The 26953-nt window shown below is 35.8% G+C and overlaps 1 protein-coding gene across 1 annotated transcript in view; it reads left to right on the forward strand.

Moving 5' to 3' along the window:
* Positions 1-6229: 6229 nt before the first annotated feature.
* Positions 6230-26953, forward strand: part of LOC142345370 (neuronal acetylcholine receptor subunit beta-3-like) — a 30645-nt gene continuing 9921 nt past the window's right edge. Inside the window, exons 1-2 of the mRNA XM_075397406.1 lie at positions 6230-6298; positions 26263-26629. Of these exons, the coding sequence (XP_075253521.1) occupies positions 26275-26629 (355 nt within the window). The 5' untranslated portion in view covers positions 6230-6298; positions 26263-26274. The remainder of the gene's footprint in view (positions 6299-26262; positions 26630-26953) is intronic.

A 26953-nucleotide genomic window follows, 5' to 3' on the forward strand; every position in this document is an offset into this window, starting at 1 on the left:
ATATATATATATATATATATATATATATATATATACGTAAAATTACACACACAAACATACACACACACACGCACGCGCACGCACGTACATAAAAGTTTGTATTATCTAGGACTGAAAATGAAGCCATTGATTTTCATCCAAGTTTCAGATTTAATTTTTATCCTTCCTATTTTTTGAGAATCTTCTAATAAACAAGTTTTCAACAAAGCATTTGCATTCCCATAAAAAAACCTGTTTTTTTGCTCTCTTTTTATTAAACAAAAGTTAGCCAATTCTGATTTAGTGAATCAACTGAATCAAATTTGAATGTTTTTATTGAGAACCAAGGATATCTTAAAATATTGAAGCGCCAAAACCAGTTTAGAGCCTGATTCTTTTCTTGTATGAAATATCCAAGTGCATAGAAAGAACATTTGGCAACGGGATATAAATCTAGGCAAATTTTATGATGATTTGGAAGTTGTACACTTCTATAAATTGTGTATGTTATCGCTGAAGAATGACCTAGTATGATCGTGTGAAGATTGTGATTATGACGACGTAAAGTTTTGAGATCTAAAGAGATGTACTTGAAAAAAAAACAGAAATTCATATTTTGGTGCGAAGTACAACATGAAATTTTCTAAAATATATCATGGGGACTAAGACGTAAACACATCAATAGAAAGACGTAGAATAAATTTATGTTCAAGTTCTTCAAGTGCGCACATTTTTTAATGTAATAAATGGGTATATACAATTTTTTTCATTTTCAATGTAATTTTTTCCGCGATTTCGACTTAATTATTCGTGCCTTAAACTCATGAAATTAATTATATAAATTACAAAAAACGATGGGGTTCCAGAATCTTAAATCTCTGATGTGTCTAGATTGTGAAGTATTAATGGTTTTAAAATAGGCAAATAAAGCAAAGTATAGGTATTGGTATTAAAGATTAAAAACATAGCAGGACAAGTCCTTACGTACAATTCAAAGAATTTTCATTGACTAAACAGAAAACTAGACCTAGAACAGACTATGAATGGATTGCAAAAAACATTTAGAAAAAATCCGATTCAAAAAAAATCGAAGAAACAGTAAAAATCAAAGTGAAATTGCCGCATGTGAACAAAAAACCACTACCGATAACGCGAATTTTTGTTCAAACACCGTATTCTCACTCTACTTTAAAATTAGAGCGACAAAATTGTACGCCGCCAAACTTCTCGCTTTTTCGCTCCATTTCCTGTTTCGGAGTGACCAAAATCACAACTCCAATTTGACTTCAAAAATCATGAAAGTGTGTAAACAGATCTTTAAAAAAAGACAGCGCCCCAATACAATTCAAATTCTTTGAATTGTAAAAATCAAAGCCTAATGTTTTTGTATGAAACATCCAAGTTGCATAGAGAGAACATTTGGCAACGGGATATAAATCTAGGCAAATTTTATGATGATCTGTAAGTTGTACTTTTCTATAAAACGTGTACATTATTGCTGTAGAATAAACTAATTTAATCGTACTATGAATGCGACTATGACGATGTAAAATATTGAGATCGAAAAGGATAGGAAACTATAAACACATACAAACACACACACAGACACATCTATATATATATATATATATATATATATATATATATAAATATAGTCATAAAAATTTGCATTATCCAAGATTTTAAATGAAGCTATTTATTTGCAGCCATGTTTCAGTCTTCTTATTTTTTTTAAAATCCTCAGATAGACAAATATTGTACATTTTTTTTGCGTATACCAAAAAATAATGTTTTCTGCTCTCTTTATATTAAATGACACACCTAAATTTAGCCAATTGTGATTTATTCAATCAGCTGAATTAAATTTGAAAGATTTTAGTGAAAACCAATGATATCTTAACATATTTAAAAAATCATTCAGAGCTTGATCCAATTTTTGTATGAAACATCTAAGTTCAGAGAAAAAACATTTGGCATTAGGATATAAATCTAGGCAATTTAACTGATGATTTATATGTTGTACATTCAGTGATATCTTATAATAGTAAAAAGTCACAAAAATAGTTCAGAGCCTACTTTCTTTTTGTATGAAGCATCCGCGTGCAGAGAAAGAACATTTGGCAATAGAATATAAATCCAGGCAGTTTTATTGATGATTCGTAAGTGGTACATTTCCTTAAAACTTGTACGTTACCGCTGAAGAATGATCTAGTTTGATCGTGTTTTGAGTGTGAGTAGATCAGCCTAAAACTTTGAGATCTAAAGAGATAGGAGATCATAGAGACGCACAAACGCGCGCACACACATACACACACACACATACACACACACACAGAGAGAAACATGAACATAAATAATTGTGTTAACTCAGACTAAAAATGATGCATTGATTTTCATTTTTGTTGCAGCTTTTCTATTTTTTTTTGAAAAACCACATTTAGACATATTTTGAGCAAACTATTTGCGTTCCCAAAAAATAAAGTTTACTGCTGTCTTTTTCATAAACTGTACACTTAAAGTTAGCCAGGTTTGATTTATTGAATTAGATTACTCAAAACTGAAATTTATAGTCATAGAACTTTCGTAAAAGGGAGTTTTATGAAATTACATTTTCATGAAATTTTTGAGAAACTTGATAAAAAGGAGGTATAAATAATGTTTCAGGAATTACTTCAAAAACAATTTCAAATATTAATTTTTCAGCAATTACTGAATTATGGAAAAGTTGTTGTCATAGAGCTTCAAAGAAAATTTGAGAAAACTTAAAAAAAAATTTTGACTTATGAAGTTAATGCTCTATAATATGAAAGTTCTATGGCTAAAACTTTTTGTCAACCCGAGATATTTGATGGCTGAAGCGCGATACAAAATTAGGCACTACTAGGAGGCCAACTTTGATGTCTTTCCAAAAAAGTAAAAACATCAGCTCAACAAAAATATTTTCTAATTGGCCTAAGAAGTTCTGATGTTTAGAGTTCTTTGTTTAATTCATGATTGTTTTTATTATTTCAAAAAAGCAGTGATAATTTTTCCAACTGACTCATCAGCACAGTGTGAAAAGCGTTATTTTCAGATAATATCAAAATTCGGTGACTATATGATAGCTTAATGTGAATCAACTGGTCAAATTACTCTACTTAAATTTTTTCCAATAATTTGAAATTCAGAGTGCTAAAAATATAAAATATAACTTCCTAATACTATTTATGTGATGGATAAGTTCTCAACATTTTTCAACTCGTTGAAGAGGTTCCACATGCGCTATAAAAATGTTTTTGATTATTTTTAAAATTTAGATTCCCGTCAAGCAAACATTCTCAATTGGAAAACACGCGTTCTTACAGGTGTCAGGCTTTGCCTCACAAATTTAGGTTATAATTTGGTGGGAAGAGGGGGCTATAATGGGAAAGACCTGTCTTGATTTATTTGCTGTACAGTTTTTGAGTGTTTGATTGCTACTTTTGAACTAATCGACTTGTTTCAAGACCACCAGGTCACTCACAGGCAGCAGTTCGGATTATCAATTGAAAAGTTTAAGCTATTGTCAATCTGCCATTTCTTTCCCAGCAGAGCTCGAGTGGCACTAGGCATTTCACTCCCAAGTAAAATAAGAATTTTTCATTTTTCACAATTTTCCAGTAAAAATTCCCAACTACGTCAAACTCCATTAGATCTGTTGAGGATAATTTCCTGGGACAGAAGAAAAAAATAACAAAATTGTTTTTATTTTTATAAGATCATTAAGTTTTGTGATGCCAGACGTCTTTGCAAATAGAGCAGTCTGGAGATCTAGAGAATTTATTATTTTCCCACTAGCCACATTTAAATTGAAATCAACAAAAAATTATTTGCAATTATGAACTGTCTGCCTTTTATTTGCCTACCTAACCCCCCCACATTCTATTTGTTCTCCAAAATTCAAAATCCATTTGGGAAAACTAATAGTGCTTTCCGCAGATTTCATCACTGAAGTTCATTAGCTTTGACAAAACGTTAGATATATCGATAAACAATTGTTCCGACCCACTTTAGTAGGGTAGGAACTATATACTCAAGTTGATACTTTGGTTCAGTCAATTTTGGCCGATCGATATTACCATCATAGAGGATTGTGAGTGCTGCCATTTGAAAGCCCTTCAGCGTAGAATATATAATCAAAAAAGATTTTTTGAATTTCGTTCCTTCCACGGAGTTAACGAGGTTTAAAGTTTTTGTGATCATTTGACTCATTATCGTTGTTTTTGTTCACATTTTCGTACTTTTAAGCAATTTTTTGTCAATCCTGCTGAAAATATGTAAGAATTGTTGAAGATAGTGTTAGTTTTACTCAGAAAATAAAAAAGTGTTGTTGAACAGTTTGATCTAATTTTTGACTAAATTTAAAATTTCAGCATTTTTGTCAACAAAAATGGCACGAAATAAACTTCTTTAGTTTACTTTGTTTAAACTTGTCAACTAAAACACCTAACAACTGCTCACACAATTGTCGCTAACTCCAAAGAAAGCTTGTTTTACTTGCACTTGCGCTTCTTTTGAGAGTCTTCTCTAATTACGATTTTGCTGGTTTCTTTCAAATTTAACATGCTAAAGATCCTTAATGGATCAACTATTTTCGATATAAGGAATTTTTTATCAAATTATTCGTATCCATGAAATTTGGCAGAAAAACGTCCTCCTAAAGAATGAACAGCAATAGCGAGGCTAGTTTCGGCTCAATTATTGTTTTTCGCAGTCCAAAAAAAATCGGTTTGTAATCAGCCGCCATCTTTTATAGGAACATTTTCTTACTTTTTGCGTTTTTTAGCGTAATTACTTAACGGAAAATTTAACAGAAATCAAGGCTTGCAAATTGACAAATTGTCATATTTTTTGAGCCATATTATAAAATCCGGATTATTTCAGGTGTTGATTGCTTTACTGGATGAACAGTTGAATCTTTTTCACTGGTTTCAGTTGATAGCTATAGTTTTTATGACATCGAAATCAATGTAATTTTTAAACAATAAGGCAATATTTCTAAATTTGCATTTTGCTGTTCGTCTTTGTTACCTAGTCATACAAACTACAGGTCTCATATAACACTATTGAAATCGATGAAAGGCGCAATTGAACATATCTAATGCATTGCTCGTTGTTTTAACGGCTTCGACATCTGCTTTAGCCAAAAAAATTAATATTTTATTTTCGTCAATATTTGTCGTTTTGTCTGTAAACGTGTGACATCTTCTGGAAAATGGCAGAACAAATTTTTGTTCTTTGGAGAAATAATTGAACCTTATCAAGATTTAGTTTGATAGATAATGTTTTTTAGAACATTGAAATCAAGTTTTTCCAAAAATTCAAATGTAGTTTTTGACTTTTTGAGCATTTTTTTGTGTGTACTTGATAAAGACATATCTTAGTGTAGTCAGTATGGGGTATGAATGAACGTAAAATTGTTTAATTTTTCCGTTGATATCTGATGGTTTTACTTATTTTAAAATATTTTTTTAAGTAACTTTTTAACTATGCCGTTTTGGATACCTTTTTTTGTCTTATTGATACCAAGTCTCGTTAAGCATTTCCCATGTTCTTTTCGAGTGAAATATAAGGCAAAATTTTCTAGTGAATTATAGCCGTTTTTTCAAGTAAAATATGAGGCTATATGGATTTCGTCATTAGATATTTTTGGATGTAAGTTTTGTTTGTCATGCCTGGTTGTTCTAATAATGACAGGTCTAACAGGCCCTCTAAGGTGGCGTCATTTAATTTTCTAAGTGATTTGATTTGGACACAAATTGCTTTGAACACCATTTGAAGTTTTGGAATTTTCCTATCTCTTCCTCTTGGGTAGACCATTGAACCAGAAAAATGTGGATGAGCGGGTTGGAACATTATGTGCAAACGCACATTATCTTCATTGTTTCTATATATATATATATATATATATATATATATATATCTTTAAATTTATATATATATATATATATATATATATATATATATATATATATATATTTAGCCCTGTTTGTGTTTGTGTGTGTTCAGTTTTATTTCTCTTTTTATTTATATATTTATATGGTTGTTTAGAGCGAGGGACGTGATATGGAGGTATTTTTTCATTTTGTTGTTGATTTGTAAAATTGGTTGATTTCAGCTGATAAAATATTAAACCCCACTTAATTCTATTTCCACCTGTGTTAACGGAATCCCTTGCCGTCATTTCGTGAATTAACTAATTTCTGCAAATATGTTGCAGATTTAGAACATACACAAGCTCATTACTGTAGCTATTTTTACTGCGGTGATTTCCTCCTGTATTTAGTTTCTCTTACGGCAAGTAGGTACGGTTGCCCGGGTCGAGGTGTCACCGCTAAAAATCGCTAAAAGATGTAAGATTTGCGGTGAATTTGAGTAAAAGTGTAAGATTTGCGTTCAATGCGATGAATGTGGTGAAAAATAACTTTTAAGTAAAATTTTTCACCGCTAAAAACCTCAAAAAATCACCGCATTCAACGCTAAAAGATGCGGGCGCTTTGCGGTGAAAAAGTTTTTTTCACCGCTATTCACCGCTAATCTTACATTTTTTTTTACCAAACCTCGACCCGGATGGTGTGATAACTTCTGTAAATTCAAATTTAACGATTTTCTCAGAATAATACCGTTAGATGAATATTTGCATTTTTAAGATTCCAATCTCTATTTTCATCTAGCGTCATAGTGCAGACATATCCAAAAATCTAGGGACAATTTTTTTTGCCAAAAATCTAGTAGCATTTTCATTTTTGCCAAAAATTTAGTGGAAATTTTATTTTTGCCAAAAATCTAGTGGAAATTTTATTTTTGGCAAAAATTTAGTGGAAATTTTATTTTTGCCAAAAATTTAGTGGAAATTTTATTTTTGGCAAAAATTTAGTGGCAACTTCATTTTTGCTCGAAAAATTGATTCGGTTCTTCAAAACTGCCTCTTACGATTCAGTAAAATAGATCGATTTGCCGGCTCAAAAAACTCAATCCATTTACCAATTTGAATAATGAATTTGGAGCAATATTACAACTTGTGGCACAGAAGATTCTTCATTTTTGTCAGTGCAATTATTTTTTCCCGACCGTCTTTTTTAGTTCAAAATGGAATGTGAAATAATCCAAAAAAACTTTAGTAACTGCTGCAACACATTATTGTTATAACTTTTGCAGGCCCATTAACAAGCCTATTTCCTGCTACATTTAATTAGATAGTCATAATTCCATTTTTTTCAATCAAATCAGGTCATAAATTAAGCTATTATCGTAATGCTTATCGTTGACGATTCATTTCCCTTCAGTGATTTTTGTTTTGCTTGTGTATATGTAAATTGGGTTAGAGGTGAATCGATGTATCATCCCATTATCCAATACCCTTTTTCTGTGGGCGTTGAAAGTGTGGACTCGCACCGCAGTTTGTTCTCAAAGAAACGGACTATATTCAATTGAGCCACCGTCGCATTCCATATTCTTCAACTAAACTCAACAAATACTTTTAAAGTTGTCGTACAGAAATCGTGTTGTGTATAGTTTTGTTGAAATGCTGGGCCAAGTTCGGATTTAAGTTCAGCCAGAGAGATGGTTGTATTCGCGGTGCGAAATTGCACTTAATTTTATTTGAGTGAATTATTTTAATTCGGTGACAGCTATTTAGTTTTATTCGCTCCGCGAATGCGAGCTTAATATTTTGAGTAGTGATACGCTTAGCGAATGAATGGTAATTTGAATTCTATTGCTATTAAGGAATTCAACTTAAAATTCAATTGATTTACAAACGAATTAAATTCTAACTGAAACAAGAACTTGATCAGCATTTTGATTATGCAACTTAAAGACCTGAATAACTAAAATAGGAAATTGGGGATAAGCAATAGAAAACAGACAACGTGCACAGACATCAGATCATAAGATTATATAAACAAATTTAATGAATTGTGAAGATTTGATTTTGAAAAGAAATAAAATGAAATGAAAATGAACCGAAAGTGAACTAAATTAGAAATTAAGAAATTTTAGGGAATTAGCGCCACAAATGAAATGTACAATTTTTCATGTATATCACCTTTCTCCTTCAACAAAAATAAACAAGACACAAAATTATTTATATCAGAAAATTAGTAACGTATTTGCTGGTTAGATTAAATGGTACAATAATGTTTTCCAATGAGTTTTAAAGTTTAGTTAATCTGATTCAGAATCTGCTTCTTTAACAGTCATACTAGTTTCGCGTCCCCCATCATTCGGCGAAACATAGTACTGAGTTGCATTTGGTTGACCCGGGGAGCAAGTTCCAACCGATGATTGTATTTCTGGATTTTTGGCTGCGGTTTTCTAAATATTCGAGATTATTGATTTGTTTTCTATTTGTTTTTGCTTCAGCATTTGTCGACGTTCTTTTCTCGACGGTGCTTTGCTGGCTGATAAAGTTGGGGAGAATGTTTGTGTTTAAACCACTGACTTATCTGAATACGTAATTGAAGGTGAAGTCCTTTGACGCTTTTATGATGGTTGTTGAGTCCCTGTTGCCTTTGTAGTTGTTTTACTTTTAAGAAGTTGTGGAGGTTCTCTTATGACGTGCTCCCCAATTGTTGGTGTTGATTGTGTCAGTTTCATTTGCGGCGCAATTGTGGAGTTCGATTGGCCGGTGCGGGTACGTTCAGTTTCTTGCGCATCGTTGGCATGCATACTAGCAAGGCAGGAAATACATACTGACGATACGCAGGCATACTAGCAAGGCAGGAAGGGACTGACGATACGCAGCTGGTGTCGTCAGTAATGAAGCGATGCCTTATCTTTTTGCCCCCTCAATCTTCTTCTTTGCGTCTATTGCATGTTTGGTTATTAGCTCTTCGGCAGTTTTTCCTGTTGGAGCTTTAGGTCGTCATTCTGCATAATCCTTCAATTCAGTCTGTTTTTCGCTTTGGTACCAAATTTCGCCAGATCTGAAATTTGGATTTTAACCTCTCTTTTTCCAATTTCCTTATTATTGGTGTATAGTCATCAGTCTTTTTGGCAGTGGATACCGGCGCTAGCACCTCATAGAGCCTATCCAAATTTTTCTTCTGAAGATTGTTTTTCGGTTTTGTCTTGGCCAAATTAAGACTCAAAAAGCTTCCGTTCTCATTTCCGGGAGTCTGATTACTGGGTAAAGCATAGTACGAGGTTCCCTGTAGGGGTCGTTGTTAAATCTTTTTCATGAGTTGTGGCTCAATGTGCTCCTTTTCCTCTCAATTTCATCGTCACTCCTATTGCCGTTCTCCAATCTGTATTTTGAGAACAGTTCACCCCAGCGTATTGTTTCAGGATCAAAATATTTGTTTAAAATTGGCTCATATGTTAAAGTATTTGGATTTGAGTCAGTCGATATTTTACTAAGGGGAGTGTTAGCTTTACGTCCAAAATGTGCTTCAATAGGTGAAAGATTAAGCGTCTTTTGACGCCATATTCGTAGTTGATAATTGATAGAATTTATTGAAGCCATTAGGTTAAGGTTGTTTTGCGGCGCGGCTTTAATAAAAACTAAATAACTCTTGATTGTTTTTTTAGCCTCTCGACTAAACCAATTGCTCTGTGATTGTGAATCGGAGCTTCAATTAACTGTATATTAATGTGGCTACAAAAGGCTTTGATTTGCTGACGAATTAGACACTTTGCTTGATCAAATGTTATCGCGCGGGGAATGCCAGGCAATAATACGTAGTCTTGTAGGAACTTTAAAACATTCTGTGCATTCGCCCTATCAAACACTTCTGCTGTAGGGAATTTAGAAGGTCAATCAATATATGCAAGAAAATAGTTTTCTTAGTCTTTTTCGTTATAAATTGGTCCACCAAATTTAATTGAATTTCCTCATAAGGTACTTTAAATAGCTTTAATGGTGCCCCTTTACTAGAATTAGTGATAGATTTTACTAGAATGAATAATCTGTACGCAGGGGTTGCACTTGGTCGTCTTTTATAGTAGATCTCTCTGCATGTACGGCCACCAGGCGTGATCGGCCATGTTCGTCATAACCCAGCTCCCAGGGATTGTAGCATGAATCGCTTCAATATATGCGCCTTTGATTGAATTTCTTTGAGCGATTCTGTCATCAACGCATACACGCACATTCTTTACATGCAAGTCCTTTCAATAGCTGTGGATGTACAAATTCGCAAACCAGTCTTCGTTTTCTGTATTGATTCAGTCTCTGATCTATTTTAAGGTCGCGTCCTTGGAGGTCAAACTTGCCATCAAGGTACGGTAAAAGATCTTAGACAGGACGAAGTTCAAAATATCTGTAAAAGGATCGTCCTTAGAGGGCGTGTTGGTAACGTTGGTTGTGTCCGTTCCGGGTGTTGAAGGGATAGTCGTGTTTGGAGGCGCATGAGAGTGTCAAGCTTCGTCCGCAAATCGAACTTTGGAGGGTGATGTTTGCTTGGTTTGAGAGAGAGTTTCTTCATCAGACCGAGACATCCTTACTTCGGAGCGAAATGACTGGGCAATTGGATTGAAATTAGAAGAATTTTTTTTGACTGATTGGAAAGGCAGTTAGAGGCAAAAGGCGATTTTCGTATGTGGGTTGTTTCGTTTACTGTTGAAGAATTACAACAGTTTCGTGTTAATTTGTAGAATAGTTAAGCGTTTTGTGATGCGTTTGATAGCATCTAATTTAAGAACTATAAATTGCTCGTCATAAGTCGACATATTAACAGCTTTTTGTTGTGATTCACCTCAGATATAGTCTATTAATCCCATTTTCGAACCAAGGAGATGATCGATTGAGAACTCAAAGGGAAGTAAACGGTCAACCCATGGGTTTAAGCGGCTATTGTGTGATTTATTTGCTCAATTTTCTTGAATTATAGACAATAAAGCTCTCTGATCTGTCATAACAGTAAAAGGTTTGCCGTAGAGATAATATTTAAAATGCTCTATTGACCAGACTACACCTCATAATTCCGGTTCGTTGATGCTATAACGTTCCTCAACAGAGTTGAGGAAATCTGAGGCGAATGCTACCGTGTGCCAACCAATTGGGGGTACTCTGTTCGGGTACACAACCAGGAACTTTTTCTAGAAGCGTCACATTTAATTCGTAGTTCTAAACTAACGGTAAAAATTTTATTTTCTGTTGCTGCTGCAATTTGTTCAAATTAGATTGAAGTATATTTTGTGATCAGCAGTCCAGATATATTTTGTATTTTTCTGTAATAGTGGTCGAAGAAGATGGCAAAGCTGTGATAGATTGGGTATAAATTTAACCAGATGATGAAGGGAGACCTTAAATGATCTCATTTTTTTAAGTTTGTCGGTGAAGTGAGTTGCTGAATTGCGGCAGTTTCAATTGCTAAAAAGATGATTCCTGATTGCGTGATTCGGTGTTCAAGTCGTTCGATTTGGTCTTTTGCGAAATGACATTTTGTTAAAATAATTCGAAGATTTTAATTCGCCTAGTTTTTTTAGGCCTATTCACACAAGATGTAAGTGGTCTTCAATTCGTCCTCCTTAATATTAAAATTTCATCTAAGAAACAGAATGTATTAGTAAGCCGGTTAATGTGCAATCGATGGCATTCTGAAATTCGGCTAGCATATCAGTTAAGCCATAGAAGCCCGTTTTGAAGCGGTAAGTGTCCGTCGTATTAACGCTTACTAAATTGAAGTTATAATAGCGAGCTGTATCAGAGTGCAAATTGAGTTGGCTGTATGCGTATTGCAATTCCAGCGTTGTGAAGTAGGCTGTTTTTTGCGGCGCGATTGAAAATGTTTGCGAAAGTGTTTGAATTAGTGAATCGATGTTTGGCATTTGGTACTTGTTTTTGTAGATCGATTTGTTGAAAATCTTCAAGTCTAAGGCCAATTTAATTGATTGATCTTTTTAACTTGTAATTACAGTCGGTTAAAGGAAGAATTGATCAGAACAGTTTGACAACTTTTCAATATGTTTTTCACTTAATAATTTTTCAAGTTGGATTTTTACTTTTGTTTGTAGATGAATTGGTACTTTTCTTCCTTTTTGATGAGTTACTCAATAATTTCCGCGAAATTTTGAATTTACTATGTGATGCTTTGATTTGCCAATTCGTGTCATTAATTCTGGGAATTCGTTTGCTATTGACTGTTTTTGTGTACATTGTGTTTCAACTGTTTTAATTTCGACTTCAGGACAAGGTTTTTGTATTATCTTTATTCCTAGTTGATCAAATAAATGTCGTCCTTTGATTGGTCGGAGTCCGTCTGCAATAACAGTTATTTTCGCTTTTTGGGATTTGTCAATCGTTAAATTTAATGGGAGTTTTTAATGTCCCTAAGATTTCCACAGTATCGTTTGAAAATGATTTAACTTCAAGTGGTTTTTCTTGAAAATTTGGCTTGAATACAATTAAGCATTATATGCTTAGCGAGTGTCAATTTAATGATTGTACATCCACTGACTGAATTGAGTAGCAAATTAAAGTCTGTGTTGCCAATGATTAAATTCATGTCTTGCGGTGCGATTGTGGTAGAAATATTTTATTCTATCATTGGGACGTAATTATCGTCCAAGAATTCGTCGTATTCATAGGTGTATTGTTCGTTGTAGTTAGTGAAACTTACAATTTGATTATCAGATTAGTCGGTGATCCGGGAATTTTCAACGTTATTTATGCGTTTATTTATTTATGCGCCAAAGCGTGACGAACCTGACGGTGTTTTGATGTCCAGTTTTGTCTACAATTCCGACAAAGTCAATATGGTTCGCGATTGAATGTATTTCTGTTGTCTTGTTGTATACTAGTATTCGCGCCGCGAAATCGGGTGAACTACTGTATTGCATTTACACCGTTGTTGATAGATGAAATCCTCTGCTGATTCTGTTGGCCACTTTCCATGTTGACAGCGATGCTAAGTGCTCGTTCTGGTTCAAATTAATCTCATAAAAATTCGGGTTGTATGTCGTTATGAGCATGTTGTTGATGAAAAAGGCCCGAATTATAACCGTCGCGCAGTTTTCAAAATCGCCGCTTTCGGCTAGTTCCTTGTGAGTACTGTAAAATTGTTCCTCTGTATCTCCTTTCTTTTGTTTTCTTGCCCCAAAACCTAGCGATCAAAAGAGATATTACGAGGGCGAATGAAGGCGATCTCTAATATTCACCACAAGGTTGTGAGGCCATATATGTTGTCGTGTGGAAACTTCTGTGTTAGATTTCCCTCGATTCCGATTGTAAGATAGAGAAGGGAGACGCATTTCTGATCACATAGTGTCCACGGTCTTTCGCCACAACGAATGCCTGCCTCAGTTCTTTTCTGACATTTCAAATCCCATTGGAGTTTTAGTTCGCTATTTCGGATTTTTCGTTCTTGTTCCGTTTGCTCAGTATCATCTTCAATTGGGGCGTTGTATTTGGGCTTGAGTGGTAGTCTAACTCGGGTTGGTTTCGGCGCGGTTTTAATAAAAAATAAACGACTCTTGATTGTTTTTTTAGCCTCTCGACTAAACCAATTGCTCTGTGATCGTGAATCGGAGCTTCAATTAACTGTATATTAATGTGGCTACAAAATGCTTTGGTTTGCTGACGAATTAGACACTTTGCTTGATCTAATGCTATCGCGCGGGGAATGCCACGCAAAAATACGTAGTCTTGTAGGAACTTTAAAATATTCTGTGCATTCGCCCTATCAAACACTTCTGCTGTAAGGAATTTAGAATGTCGATCAATATATGCAAGAAAATAATTTTCTTGGTCTTTTTCGTTATAAATTGGTCCACCAAATTTAATTGAATTTCTTCATAAGGTACTTTAAATAGCTTTAATGGTGCCCCTTTACTAGAATTAGTGATAGATTTTACTAGAATGAATAATCTGTACGCAGGGGTTGCACTTGGTCGTCTTTTATAGTAGATCTCTCTGCATGTACGGCCACCAGGCGTGATCGGCCATGTTCGTCATAACGCAGCTCCCAGGGATTGTAGCATGAATCGCTTCAATATATGCGCCTTTGATTGAATTTCTTTGAGCGATTCTGTCATCAACGCATACACGCACATTCTTTACATGCAAGTCCTTTCAATAGCTGTGGATGTACAAATTCGCAAACCAGTCTTCGTTTTCTGTATTGATTCAGTCTCTGATCTATTTTAAGGTCGCGTCCTTGGAGGTCAAACTTGCCATCAAGGTACGGTAAAAGATCTTAGACAGGACGAAGTTCAAAATATCTGTAAAAGGATCGTCCTTAGAGGGCGTGTTGGTAACGTTGGTTGTGTCCGTTCCGGGTGTTGAAGGGATAGTCGTGTTTGGAGGCGCATGAGAGTGTCAAGCTTCGTCCGCAAATCGAACTTTGGAGGGTGATGTTTGCTTGGTTTGAGAGAGAGTTTCTTCATTAGACCGAGACATCCTTAATTCGGAGCGAAATGACTGGGCAATTGGATTGAAATTAGAAGAATTTTTTTTGACTGATTGGAAAGGCAGTTAGAGGCAAAAGGCGATTTTCGTATGTGGGTTGTTTCGTTTACTGTTGAAGAATTACAACATTTTCGTGTTAATTTGTAGAATAGTTAAGCGTTTTGCGTTGCGTTTGATAGCATCTAATTTAAGAACTATAAATTGCTCGTCATAAGTCGACATATTAACAGCTTTTTGTTGTGATTCACCTGAGATATAGTCTATTAATCCCATTTTCGAACCAAGGAGATGATCGATTGAGAACTCAAAGGGACGTAAACGGTCAACCCATGGGTTTAAGCGGCTATTGTGTGATTTATTTGCTCAATTTTCTTGAATTATAGACAATAAAGCTCTCTGATCTGTCATAACAGTAAAAGGTTTACCGTAGAGATAATATTTAAAATGCTCTATTGACCAGACTACACCTCATAATTCCGGTTCGTTGATGCTATAACGTTCCTCAACAGAGTTGAGGAAATCCGAGGCGAATGCTACCGTGTGCCAACCATCTGGAGTACTCTGTTCGGGTACACAACCAGGAACTTTTTCTAGAAGCGCCACATTTAATTCGTAGTTCTAAACTAACGGTAAAAATTTTATTTTCTGTTGCTGCTGCAATTTTTTTAAATTAGATTGAAGTATATTTTGTGATCAGCAGTCCAGATATATTTTGTATTTTTCTGTAATAGTGGTCGAAGAAGATGACAGAGCTGTGATAGATTGGGTATAAATTTAACCAGATGATGAAGGGAGACCTTAAATGATCTCATTTTTTTAAGTTTGTCGGTGAAGTGAGTTGCTGAATTGCGGCAGTTTCAATTGCTAAAAAGATGATTCCTGATTGCGTGATTCGGTGTTCAAGTCGTTCGATTTGGTCTTTTGCGAAATGACATTTTGTTAAAATAATTCGAAAATTTTAATTCGCCTAGTTTTTTAGGCCTATTCACACAAGATGTAAGTGGTCTTCAATTCGTCCTCCGTATTATTAAAATTTCATCTAAGAAACAGAATGTATTAGTAAGCCGGTTAATGTGCGATCGATGGCATTCTGAAATTCGGCTAGCATATCAGTTAAGCCATAGAAGCCCGTTTTGAAGCGGTAAGTGTCCGTCGTATTATCGCTTACTAAATTGAAGTTATAATAGCGAGCTGTATCAGAGTGCAAATTGAGTTGGCTGTATGCGTATTGCAATTCCAGCGTTGTGAAGTAGGCTGTTTTTTGCGGCGCGATTGAAAATGTTTGCGAAAGTGTTTGAATTAGTGAATCGATGTTTGGCATTTGGTACTTGTTTTTGTAGATCGATTTGTTGAAAATCTTCAAGTCTAAGGCCAATATAATTGATTGATCTTTTTAACTTGTAATTACAGTCGGTTAAAGGAAGAATTGATCAGAACAGTTTGACAACTTTTCAATATGTTTTTCACTTAATAATTTTTCAAGTTGGATTTTTACTTTTGTTTGTAGATGAATTGGTACTTTTCTTCCTTTTTGATGAGTTACTCAATAATATCCGCGAAATTTTGAATTTACTATGTGATGCTTTGATTTGCCAATTCGTGTCATTAATTCTGGGAATTCGTTTGCTATTGACTGTTTTTGTGTACATTGTGTTTCAACTGTTTTAATTTCGACTTCAGGACAAGGTTTTTGTATTATCTTTATTCCTAGTTGATCAAATAAATGTCGTCCTTTGATTGGTCGGAGTCCGTCTGCAATAACAGTTATTTTCGCTTTTTGGGATTTGTCAATCGTTAAATTTAATGGGAGTTTTTAATGTCCCTAAGATTTCCACAGTATCGTTTGAAAATGATTTAACTTCAAGTGGTTTTTCTTGAACATTTGGCTTGAATACAATTAAGCATTATATGCTTAGCGAGTGTCAATTTAATGATTGTACATCCACTGACTGAATTGAGTAGCAAATTAAAGTCTGTGTTGCCAATGATTAAATTCATGTCTTGCGGTGCGATTGTGGTAGAAATATTTTATTCTATCATTGGGACGTAATTATCGTCCAAGAATTCGTCGTATTCATAGGTGTATTGTTCGTTGTAGTTAGTGAAACTTATAATTTGATTATCAGATTAGTCGGTGATCCGGGAATTTTCAACGTTATTTATGCGTTTATTTATTTATGCGCCAAAGCGTGACGAACCTGACGGTGTTTTGATGTCCAGTTTTGTCTACAATTCCGACAAAGTCAATATGGTTCGCGATTGAATGTATTTCTGTTGTTTTGTTGTATACTAGTATTCGCGCCGCGAAATCGGGTGAACTACTGTATTGCATTTACACCGTTGTTGATAGATGAAATCCTCTGCTGATTCTGTTGGCCACTTTCCATGTTGACAGCGATGCTAAGTGCTCGTTCTGGTTCAAATTAATCTCATAAAAATTCGGGTTGTATGTCGTCATGAGCATGTTGTTGATGAAAAAGGCCCGAATTATAGCCGTCGCGCAGTTTTCAAAATCCCAGCTTTCGGCCAGTTCCTTGTGAGTACTGTAAAATTGTTCCTCTGTCTCTCCTTTCTTTTGTTTTCTTGCACCAAAACCTAGCGATCAAAAAAGATATTACGAGGGCGAATGAGGGCGATCTCTAATATTTACCACGAGGTGGTGAGGCCATATATGTTATCGTGTGGAAATTTCTGTGTTAGATTTCCTTCGATTCCGATTGTAAGATAGAGAAGGGAAACGCATTTCTGATCACATAGTGTCCACGGTCTTTCGCCACAACGAATGCCTGCCTCAGTTCTTTTCTGACATTTCAAATCCCATTGGAGTTTTAGTTCGCTATTTCGGATTTTTCGTTCTTGTTCCGTTTGCTCAGTAGCATCTTCAATTGGGGCGTTGTATTTGGGCTTGGGTGGTAGTCTAACTCGGGTTGGTTTCGGCTTGGTTTTAATAAAAAATAAACGACTCTTGATTGTTTTTCTAGCCTCCCGACTAAACCAATTGCTCTGTGATCGTGAATCGGAGCTTCAATTAACTGTATATTAATGTGGCTACAAAATGCTTTGATTTGCTGACGAATTAGACACTTTGCTTGATCTAATGTTATCTCGCGGGGAATGCCACGCAATAATACGTAGTCTTGTAGGAACTTTAAAATATTCTGTGCATTCGCCCTATCAAACACTCCTGCTGTAAGGAATTTAGAATGTCGATCAATATATGCAAGAAAATAATTTTCTTGGTCTTTTTCGTTATAAATTGGTCCACCAAATTTAATTGAATTTCTTCATTAGGTACTTTAAATAGCTTTAATGGTGCCCCTTTACTAGAATTAGTGATAGATTTTACTAGAATGAATAATCTGTACGCAGGGGTTGCACTTGGTCGTCTTTTGTAGTAGATCTCTCTGCATATACGGCCACAAGGCGTGAACGGCCATGTTCGTCATAACCCAGCTCCCAGGGATTGTAGCATGAATCGCTTCAATATATGAGCCGTTGATTGAATTTGTTTGAGCGATTCTGTCATCAACGCATACACGCACATTCTTTACATGCAAGTCCTTTCAATAGCTGTGGATGTACAAATTCGCAAACCGGTCTTCGTTTTCTGTATTGATACAGTCTCTGATCTATTTTAAGGTTGCGTCCTTGGAGGTCAAACTTGCCATCAAGGTACGGTAAAAGATCTTAGACAGGACGAAGTTCAAAATATCTGTAAAAGGATCGTCCTTAGAGGGCGTGTTGGTAACGTTGGTTGTGTCCGTTCCGGGTGTTGAAGGGATAGTCGTGTTTGGAGGCGCATCAGAGTGTCAAGCTTCGTCCGCAAATCGAACTTTGGAGGGTGATGTTTGCTTGGTTTGAGAGAGAGTTTCTTCATTAGACCGAGACATCCTTAATTCGGAGCGAAATGACTGGGCAATTGGATTGAAATTAGAAGAATTTTTTTTGACTGATTGGAAAGGCAGTTAGTGGCAAAAGGCGATTTTCGTATGTGGGTTGTTTCGTTTACTGTTGAAGAATTACAACATTTTCGTGTTAATTTGTAGAATAGTTAAGCGTTTTGCGATGCGTTTGATAGCATCTAATTTAAGAACTATAAATTGCTCGTCATAAGTCGACATATTAACAGCTTTTTGTTGTGATTCACCTGAGATATAGTCTATTAATCCCATTTTCGAACCAAGGAGATGATCGATTGAGAACTCAAAGGGAAGTAAACGGTCAACCCATGGGTTTAAGCGGCTATTGTGTGATTTATTTGCTCAATTTTCTTGAATTATAGACAATAAAGCTCTCTGATCTGTTATAACAGTAAAAGGTTTGCCGTAGAGATAATATTTAAAATGCTCTATTGACCAGACTACACCTCATAAATCCTGTTCGTTGATGCTATAACGTTCCTCAACAGAGTTGAGGAAATCCGAGGCGAATGCTACCGTGTGCCAACCATCTGGAGTACTCTGTTCGGGTACACAACCAGGAACTTTCTCTAGAAGCGTCACATTTAATTCGTAGTTGTAAACTAACGGTAAAAATTTTATTTTCTGTTGCTGCTGCAATTTTTTTAAATTAGATTGAAGTATTTTTTGTGATCAGCAGTCCAGATATATTTTGTATTTTTCTGTAATAGTGGTCGAAGAAGATGACAAAGCTGTGATAGATTGGGTATAAATTTAACCAGATGATGAAGGGAGACCTTAAATGATCTCATTTTTTTAAGTTTGTCGGTGAAGTGAGTTGCTGAATTGCGGCAGTTTCAATTGCTAAAAAGATGATTCCTGATTGCGTGATTCGTTGTTCAAATCGTTCAATTTGGTCTTTTGCGAAATGACTTTTTGTTAAAATAATTCGAAGATTTTAATTCGCCTAGTTTTTTGAGGCCTATTCACACAAGATGTAAGTGGTCTTCAATTCGTCCTCCTTACTATTAAAATTTCATCTAAGAAACAGAATGTATTAGTAAGCCGGTTAATGTGCGATCGATGGCATTCTGAAATTCGGCTAGCATATCAGCTAAGCCATAGAAGCCCGTTTTGAAGCGGTAAGTGTCCGTCGTATTAACGCTTACTAAATTGAAGTTATAATAGCGAGCTGTATCAGAGTGCAAATTGAGTTGGCTGTATGCGTATTGCAATTGCAGCGTTGTGAAGTAGGCTGTTTTTTGCGGCGCGATTGAAATTGTTTGCGAAAGTGTTTGAATTAGTGAATCGATGTTTGGCATTTGGTACTTGTTTTTGTAGATCGATTTGTTGAAAATCTTCAAGTCTAAGGCCAATTTAATTGATTGATCTATTTAACTTGTAATTACAGTCGGTTAAAGGAAGAATTGATCAGAACAGTTTGACAACTTTTCAATATGTTTTTCACTTAATATTTTTTCAAGTTCGATTTTTACTTTTGTTTGTAGATGAATTGGTATTTTTCTTCCTTTTTGATGAGTTACTCAATAATTTCCGTGAAATTTTGAATTTACTATGTGATGCTTTGATTTGCCAATTCGTGTCATTAATTCTGGGAATTCGTTCGCTATTGACTGTTGTTGTGTACATTGTGTTTCAACTGTTTTAATTTCGACTTCAGGACAAGGTTTTTGTATTATCTTTATTCCTAGTTGATAAATTAAATGTCGTCCTTAGATTGGTCGGAGTCCGTCTGCAATAACAGTTATTTTCGCTTTTTGGGATTTGTCAATCGTTAAATTTAATGGGAGTTTTTAATGTCCCTAAAATTTCCACAGTATCGTTTGAAAATGATTTAAATTCAAGTGGTTTTTCTTGAACATTTGGCTTGAATACAACTAAGCATTATATGCTTAGCGAGTGTCAATTTAATGATTGTACATCCACTGACTGAATTGAGTAGCAAATTAAAGTCTGTGTTGCCAATGATTATATTCATGTCTTGCGGTGCGATTGTGGTAGAATTATTTTATTCTATCATTGGGACAAATTATCGTCCAAGAATTCGTCGTATTCATAGGTGTATTGTTCGTTGTAGTTAGTGAAACTTACAATTTGATTATCAGATTAGTCGGTGATCCGGGAATTTTCAACGTTATTTATGCGTTTAATTGTTTATGCGCCAAAGCGTGGTGAACCTGACGGAGTTTTGATGTCCAGTTTTGTCTACAATTCCTACAAAATCCATATGGTTCGCGATTGAATGTATTTCTGTTGTTTTGTTGTACACTAGTATTCGCGCCGCGAAATCGGGTGAACTACTGTATTGCATTTACACTGTTGTTGTTAGATGAAATCCTCTGCTGATTCTGTTGGCCACCTTCCATGTTGACAGCGATGCTAAGTGCTCGTTCTGGTTCAAATTAATCTCATAAAAGTTCGGGTTGTATGTCGTCATGAGCATGTTGGTGATGAAAATGGCCCGAATTATAGCCGTCGCGCAGTTTTCAAAATCGCAGCTTTCGGCCAGTTCCTTGTGAGTACTGTAAAATGGTTCCTCTGTCTCTCCTTTCTTTTGTTTTGTTGCCCCAAAACCTAGCGATCAAAAGAGATATTACGAGGGCGATCTCTAATATTCACCACAAGGTCGTGAGGCCATATATGTTGTCGTGTGGAAATTTCTGTGTTAGATTTCCCTCGATTCCGATTCTAAGATAGAGAAGGGTGACGCATTTCTGATCACATAGTGTCCACGGTCTTTCGCCACAACGAATGCCTGCCTCAGTTCTTTTCTGACACTTCAAAACCCATTGGAGTTTTAGTTCGCTAATTCGGATTTTTCGTTCTCGTTCCGTTTGCTCAGTAGCATCTTCAATTTGGCGTTGTATTTGGGCTTTAGTGGTAGTCTAACTCGTGTTGATTTCGGCGCGGTTTTAACAAAAACTAAACAACTCTTGATTGTTTTTTTAGCCTCTCGACTAAACCAATTGCTCTGTGATCGTGAATCGGAGCTTCAAATAACTGTATATTAATGTGGCTACAAAATGCTTTGATTTGCTGACGAATTAGACACTTTGCTTGATCTAATGTTATCGCGCGGGGAAGGCCTGGCAATTATACGTAGTCTTGTAGGAACTTTAAAACATTCTGTGCATTCGCTCTATCAAACACTTCTGCTGTAGGGATTTTAGAAGGTCGATCAATATATGCTAGAAAATAATTTTCTTGTCTTTTTCGTTATAAATTATTCCACCAAATTTAATTTAATTTCTTCATTAGGTACTTTACATAGCTTTAATGGTGCCCCTTTACTAGAATTAGTGATAGATTTTACTAGAATGAATAATCTGTACTTAGGGGCTGCACTTGGTCGTCTTTTATAGTAGATCTCTCTGCATGTACGGCCACCAGGCGTGATCGGCCATGTTCGTCATAACCCAGCTCCCAGGGATTGTAGCATGAATCGCTTCAATATATGAGCCGTTGATTGAATTTGTTTGAGCGATTCTGTCATCAACGCATACACGCACATTCTTTACATGCAAGTCCTTTCAATAGCTGTGGATGTACAAATTCGCAAACCGGTCTTCGTTTTCTGTATTGATACAGTCTCTGATCTATTTTAAGGTTGCGTCCTTGGAGGTCAAACTTGCCATCAAGGTACGGTAAAAGATCTTAGACAGGACGAAGTTCAAAATATCTGTAAAAGGATCGTCCTTAGAGGGCGTGTTGGTAACGTTGGTTGTGTCCGTTCCGGGTGTTGAAGGGATAGTCGTGTTTGGAGGCGCATCAGAGTGTCAAGCTTCGTCCGCAAATCGAACTTTGGAGGGTGATGTTTGCTTGGTTTGAGAGAGAGTTTCTTCATTAGACCGAGACATCCTTAATTCGGAGCGAAATGACTGGGCAATTGGATTGAAATTAGAAGAATTTTTTTTGACTGATTGGAAAGGCAGTTAGTGGCAAAAGGCGATTTTCGTATGTGGGTTGTTTCGTTTACTGTTGAAGAATTACAACATTTTCGTGTTAATTTGTAGAATAGTTAAGCGTTTTGCGATGCGTTTGATAGCATCTAATTTAAGAACTATAAATTGCTCGTCATAAGTCGACATATTAACAGCTTTTTGTTGTGATTCACCTGAGATATAGTCTATTAATCCCATTTTCGAACCAAGGAGATGATCGATTGAGAACTCAAAGGGAAGTAAACGGTCAACCCATGGGTTTAAGCGGCTATTGTGTGATTTATTTGCTCAATATTCTTGAATTATAGACAATAAAGCTCTCTGATCTGTTATAACAGTAAAAGGTTTGCCGTAGAGATAATATTTAACATGCTCTATTGACCAGACTACACCTCATAATTCCGGTTCGTTGATGCTATAACGTTCCTCAACAGAGTTGAGGAAATCCGAGGCGAATGCTACCGTGTGCCAACCATCTGGAGTACTCTGTTCGGGTACACAACCAGGAACTTTTTCTAGAAGCGTCACATTTAATTCGTAGTTCTAAACTAACGGTAAAAATTTTATTTTCTGTTGCTGCTGCAATTTTTTTAAATTAGATTGAAGTGTATTTGGTGACCAGCAGTCCAGATATATTTTATATTTTTCTATAATAGTGGTCGGAGAAGATGACAAAGCTGTGATAGATTGGGTATAAGTTTAACCAGATGATGAAGGGAGCCCTTAAATGATCTCATTTTTTAAGTTTGTCGGTGAAGTGAGATGTTGAATTGCGGCAGTTTCAATTGCTAAAAAGATGATTCCTGATTGCGTGATTCGGTGTTCAAGTCGTTCGACTTGGTCTTTTGCGAAATGACATTTTGTTAAATTAATTCGAAGATTTTGATTCGCCTAGTTTTTTTAGGCCTCTCCACACAAGATGTAAGTGGTCTTCAATTCGTCCTCCTTACTATTAAAATTTCATCTAAGAAACAGAATGTATTAGTAAGCCGGTTAATGTGCGATCGATGGCATTCTGAAATTCGGCTAGCATATCAGTTAACCATAGAAGCCCGTTTTGAAGCGGTAAGTGTCCGTCGTATTAACGCTTACTAAATTGAAGTTATAATAGTATCAGAGACGTTTCAGAGTGCAAATTGAGTTGGCTGTATGCGTATTGCAAATCCAACGTTGTGAAATAGGCTGTCTTTGGCGGCGCGATTGAAAATGTTTGCGAAAGTGTTTGAATTAGTGAATCGATGTTTGGCATTTGGTACTTGTTTTGTGGATCGATTTGTTGAAAATCTTCAAATCTAAGGCCATTTTAATTGATTGGCTTTTTTAACTTGTAATTACAGTCGGTTAAAGGAAGAATTGATCAGAACAGTTTGACAACTTTTCAATATGTTTTTCACTTAATAATTTTTCAAGCTCGATTTTTACTTTTGTTTGTAGATGAATTGGTACCTTTCTCCCTTTTTGATGAGTTACTCAATAATTTCCGTGAAATTTTGAATTTACTATGTGATGCTTTGATTTGCCAATTCGTGTGATTAATCCTGGGAATTCGTTCGCTATTGACTGTTATTGCGTACATTGTGTTTCAACTGTTTTAATTTCGACTTCAGGACAAGGTTTTTGTATTATTTTATTCCTAGTTGATCAAATAAATGTCGTCCTTAGATTGTTCGGAATCCGTCTGCAATAACAGTTATTTTCGCTTTTTGGGATTTGCCAATCGTTAAATTTATTGGGAGTTTTTAATGTCCCTAAGATTTCCACAGTATCGTTTGAAAATGATTTAAATTCAAGTGGTTTTTCTTGAACATTTGGTTTGAGTACAATTAAGCATTATATGCTTAGCGAGTGTCAATTCAATGATTGTACACCCACTGACTGAATTGAGTAGCAAATTAAAGTCTGTGTTGCCAATGATTATATTCATGTCTTGCGGTGCGATTGTGGTAGAATTATTTTATTCTATCATTGGGACGTAATTATCGTCCTAGAATTCGTCGTATTCATAGGTGTATTGTTCGTTGTAGTGAGTGAAACTTACAATTTGATTATCAGATTAGTCGGTGATCCGGGAGTTTTCAACGTTATTTATGCGTTTATTTATTTATGCGCCAAAGCGTGGCGAACCTTACGGTGTTTTGATGTCCAGTTTTGTCTACAATTCCGACAAAGTCCATATGGTTCGCGATTGAACGTATTTCTGTTGTTTTGTTGTACACTAGTATTCGCGCCGCAAAATCGGGTGAACTACTGTATTGCATTTACACCGTTGTTGTTAGATGAAATCCTCTACTGATTCTGTTGGCCACTTTCCATGTTGACAGCGATGCTAAGTGCTCGTTCTGGTTCAAATTAATCTCATAAAAGTTCGGGTTGTCTGTCGTCATTAGCATGTTGGTGATGAAAATGGCCCGAATTATAGCCGTCGCGCAGTTTTCAAAATCGCAGCTTTCGGCCAGTTCCTTGTGAGTACTGTAAAATTGTTCCTCTGTCTCTCCTTTCTTTTGTTTTCTTGCACCAAAACCTAGCGATCAAAAAAGATATTACGAGGGCGAATGAGGGCGATCTCTAATATTTACCACAAGGTCGTGAGGCCATATATGTTATCGTGTGGAAATTTCTGTGTTAGATTTCCTTCGATTCCGATTCTAAGATAGAGAAGGGAGACGCATTTCTGATCACATAGTGTCCTCGGTCTTTGGCCACAACGAATGCCTGCCTCAGTTCTTTTCTGACACTTTGAATCCCATTGGAGTTTTAGTTCGCTATTTCGGATTTTTCGTTCTCGTTCCGTTTGCTCAGTAGCATCCTCACTTGGGGCGTTGTATTTGGGCGTGGGTGGTAGTCTAACTAAATTGGGTTGATTTCGGCTCGAGCAGATTGTCTATGGTTACATTTTCCATGACCAGAATGGCCTAGTTAACCTGAATTTTCCATTTTTCCCATCTTATTGGTGGATGTGTTGCCGCCCTCTCCCAAAAAGTTTGATAAGCCATAGGAAACAGACAACTTGCACAGACATCAGATCACAAGATTATATGAACAAATTTAATGAATTGTGAACAACAATGATTTGATCTTAAAAAATGAAATAGAATAAAATGAAAATGACCCGAAATTGAACTAAGTTGGAAATTAAGAAATTTTAGGGAATTAGCGCTACAAATGAACTGTACAACTTTTTCATGTATATCACATAAGTGCTTGTGTGCAGTGCTGTCATAGTGCGTACAGACTTTAGCTGACGAAAAAACTTTCATTGAACATACATTATTGATGAACCATTGTTGAAGCATCGAGTTTCCGTGAAATTAACATGATTATGCTATTTAATTATAGGCTTTTGTTGATTCAGTATGAGCAATCGATGATACTTTGTTTTTCTTTGAATTTTCACTGCTCTATCAAAAAACAAAAAAATATGAATTGTGTTTACGCTTCTTTGTCGATGAAAGCCAATAGAATTCAATCCTGGTAAATGGTTTGAAGTAGACTTGATTTATTTTTATTGTGGAGAACTTCTAGTCGAATATCATTAAATTGCGAGATAATCCAAATCTCGGCCAGAGCTAACTCCTTTTGACAATAAGAAATTAAAATAACAAAATTTTTTAAAGCTTTCCTTTCGATACTTCATGGTCAAGTCTATCCAGATATATAATAAATAATCTGTTATAATTAAGTAATTGAAGTTTTTGCTGACTTTAACTATGACACACTAAATTTTCCGTTAGCTTGTAACTGGTCGGTCATCGTCCTATTTGTTAGTTGTTCAATTTGAACTGTAAATTTTTTGTGCAAAAACGGATATTGCAAAGAGTTAGATTGCTGCTCTCCGCCCATAGAAAGAAATAAGCGCTTATTTGCAGTTGGATTTACTTGCAATATCCGGTTCCTTTTTTAAGAAAAAATTAATTGAAACTGCTTTGTTTGTTAAATAATTTGTGAGCAAACAAACAAACAGCGTTTAATTTCCGTGAAATAGTTACTTAACTTTATCATTTCAATTGACTTTCATCATTTGGATAGAAATTGGTCCAATTTTAATGCAATTTAGGTCCAGATCAGAATGTACATGAGTTTTATGGTGACGCTTTTGTTGTCGACTATAACAGTTTATGCAGAAAACTTCAACGGCAACCTCTCAAATGGAGTCGCGGATGAGAGACAACTTCTGGAAAAATTACAAAACTCAATTCCCAAGTATACACCCCCGTATGACATGGTGAACAAGACGGTCTATTTCTACTTGGAAATGTTGCAAATTTTGAACGTCGATCAAAAAATGGGAATTTGGGAGGTCAAATTTTTCGTGGACATCTACTACTACACTCCTAGTGCAAAATGGGATCCAAAAGAGTACGGGAATGGAACTCTGGATGCGATGGTGGTTCCGGCTGGCACGTTTTGGACACCAGATTTGGGTGGGTGATAATTGAGTTTCCAGGCACTGATACAAAAACGCTTAATAGGCCTTGTCAGGTATGAGCTGACGCATTCAAAAGGTGAGTAATTGGATTAATGAGCTCAATTCGCTTCACAATCCAGGGTGAGGCCCGCGACCCAAGACTAGTACTGGCCAGACTGACTTGGTTTGCGGAGAGGAGATTCCAGACCGACCATACCCAAAAATAGGCATTGGCCAGACCGAACAGACTTTGGCTCCCCTTGTATAAACTGAAAACACTTTGGCTAGACTTTTGGCCAGACCGTGGGCGAAACCTTTGACCAGACCGAACAGACTTTTG

Source organism: Convolutriloba macropyga, chromosome 1, assembly GCF_964194025.1.
Source record: "Convolutriloba macropyga chromosome 1, txConMacr16.3, whole genome shotgun sequence".
Taxonomy (NCBI): Eukaryota; Metazoa; Xenacoelomorpha; order Acoela; family Convolutidae; genus Convolutriloba; species Convolutriloba macropyga.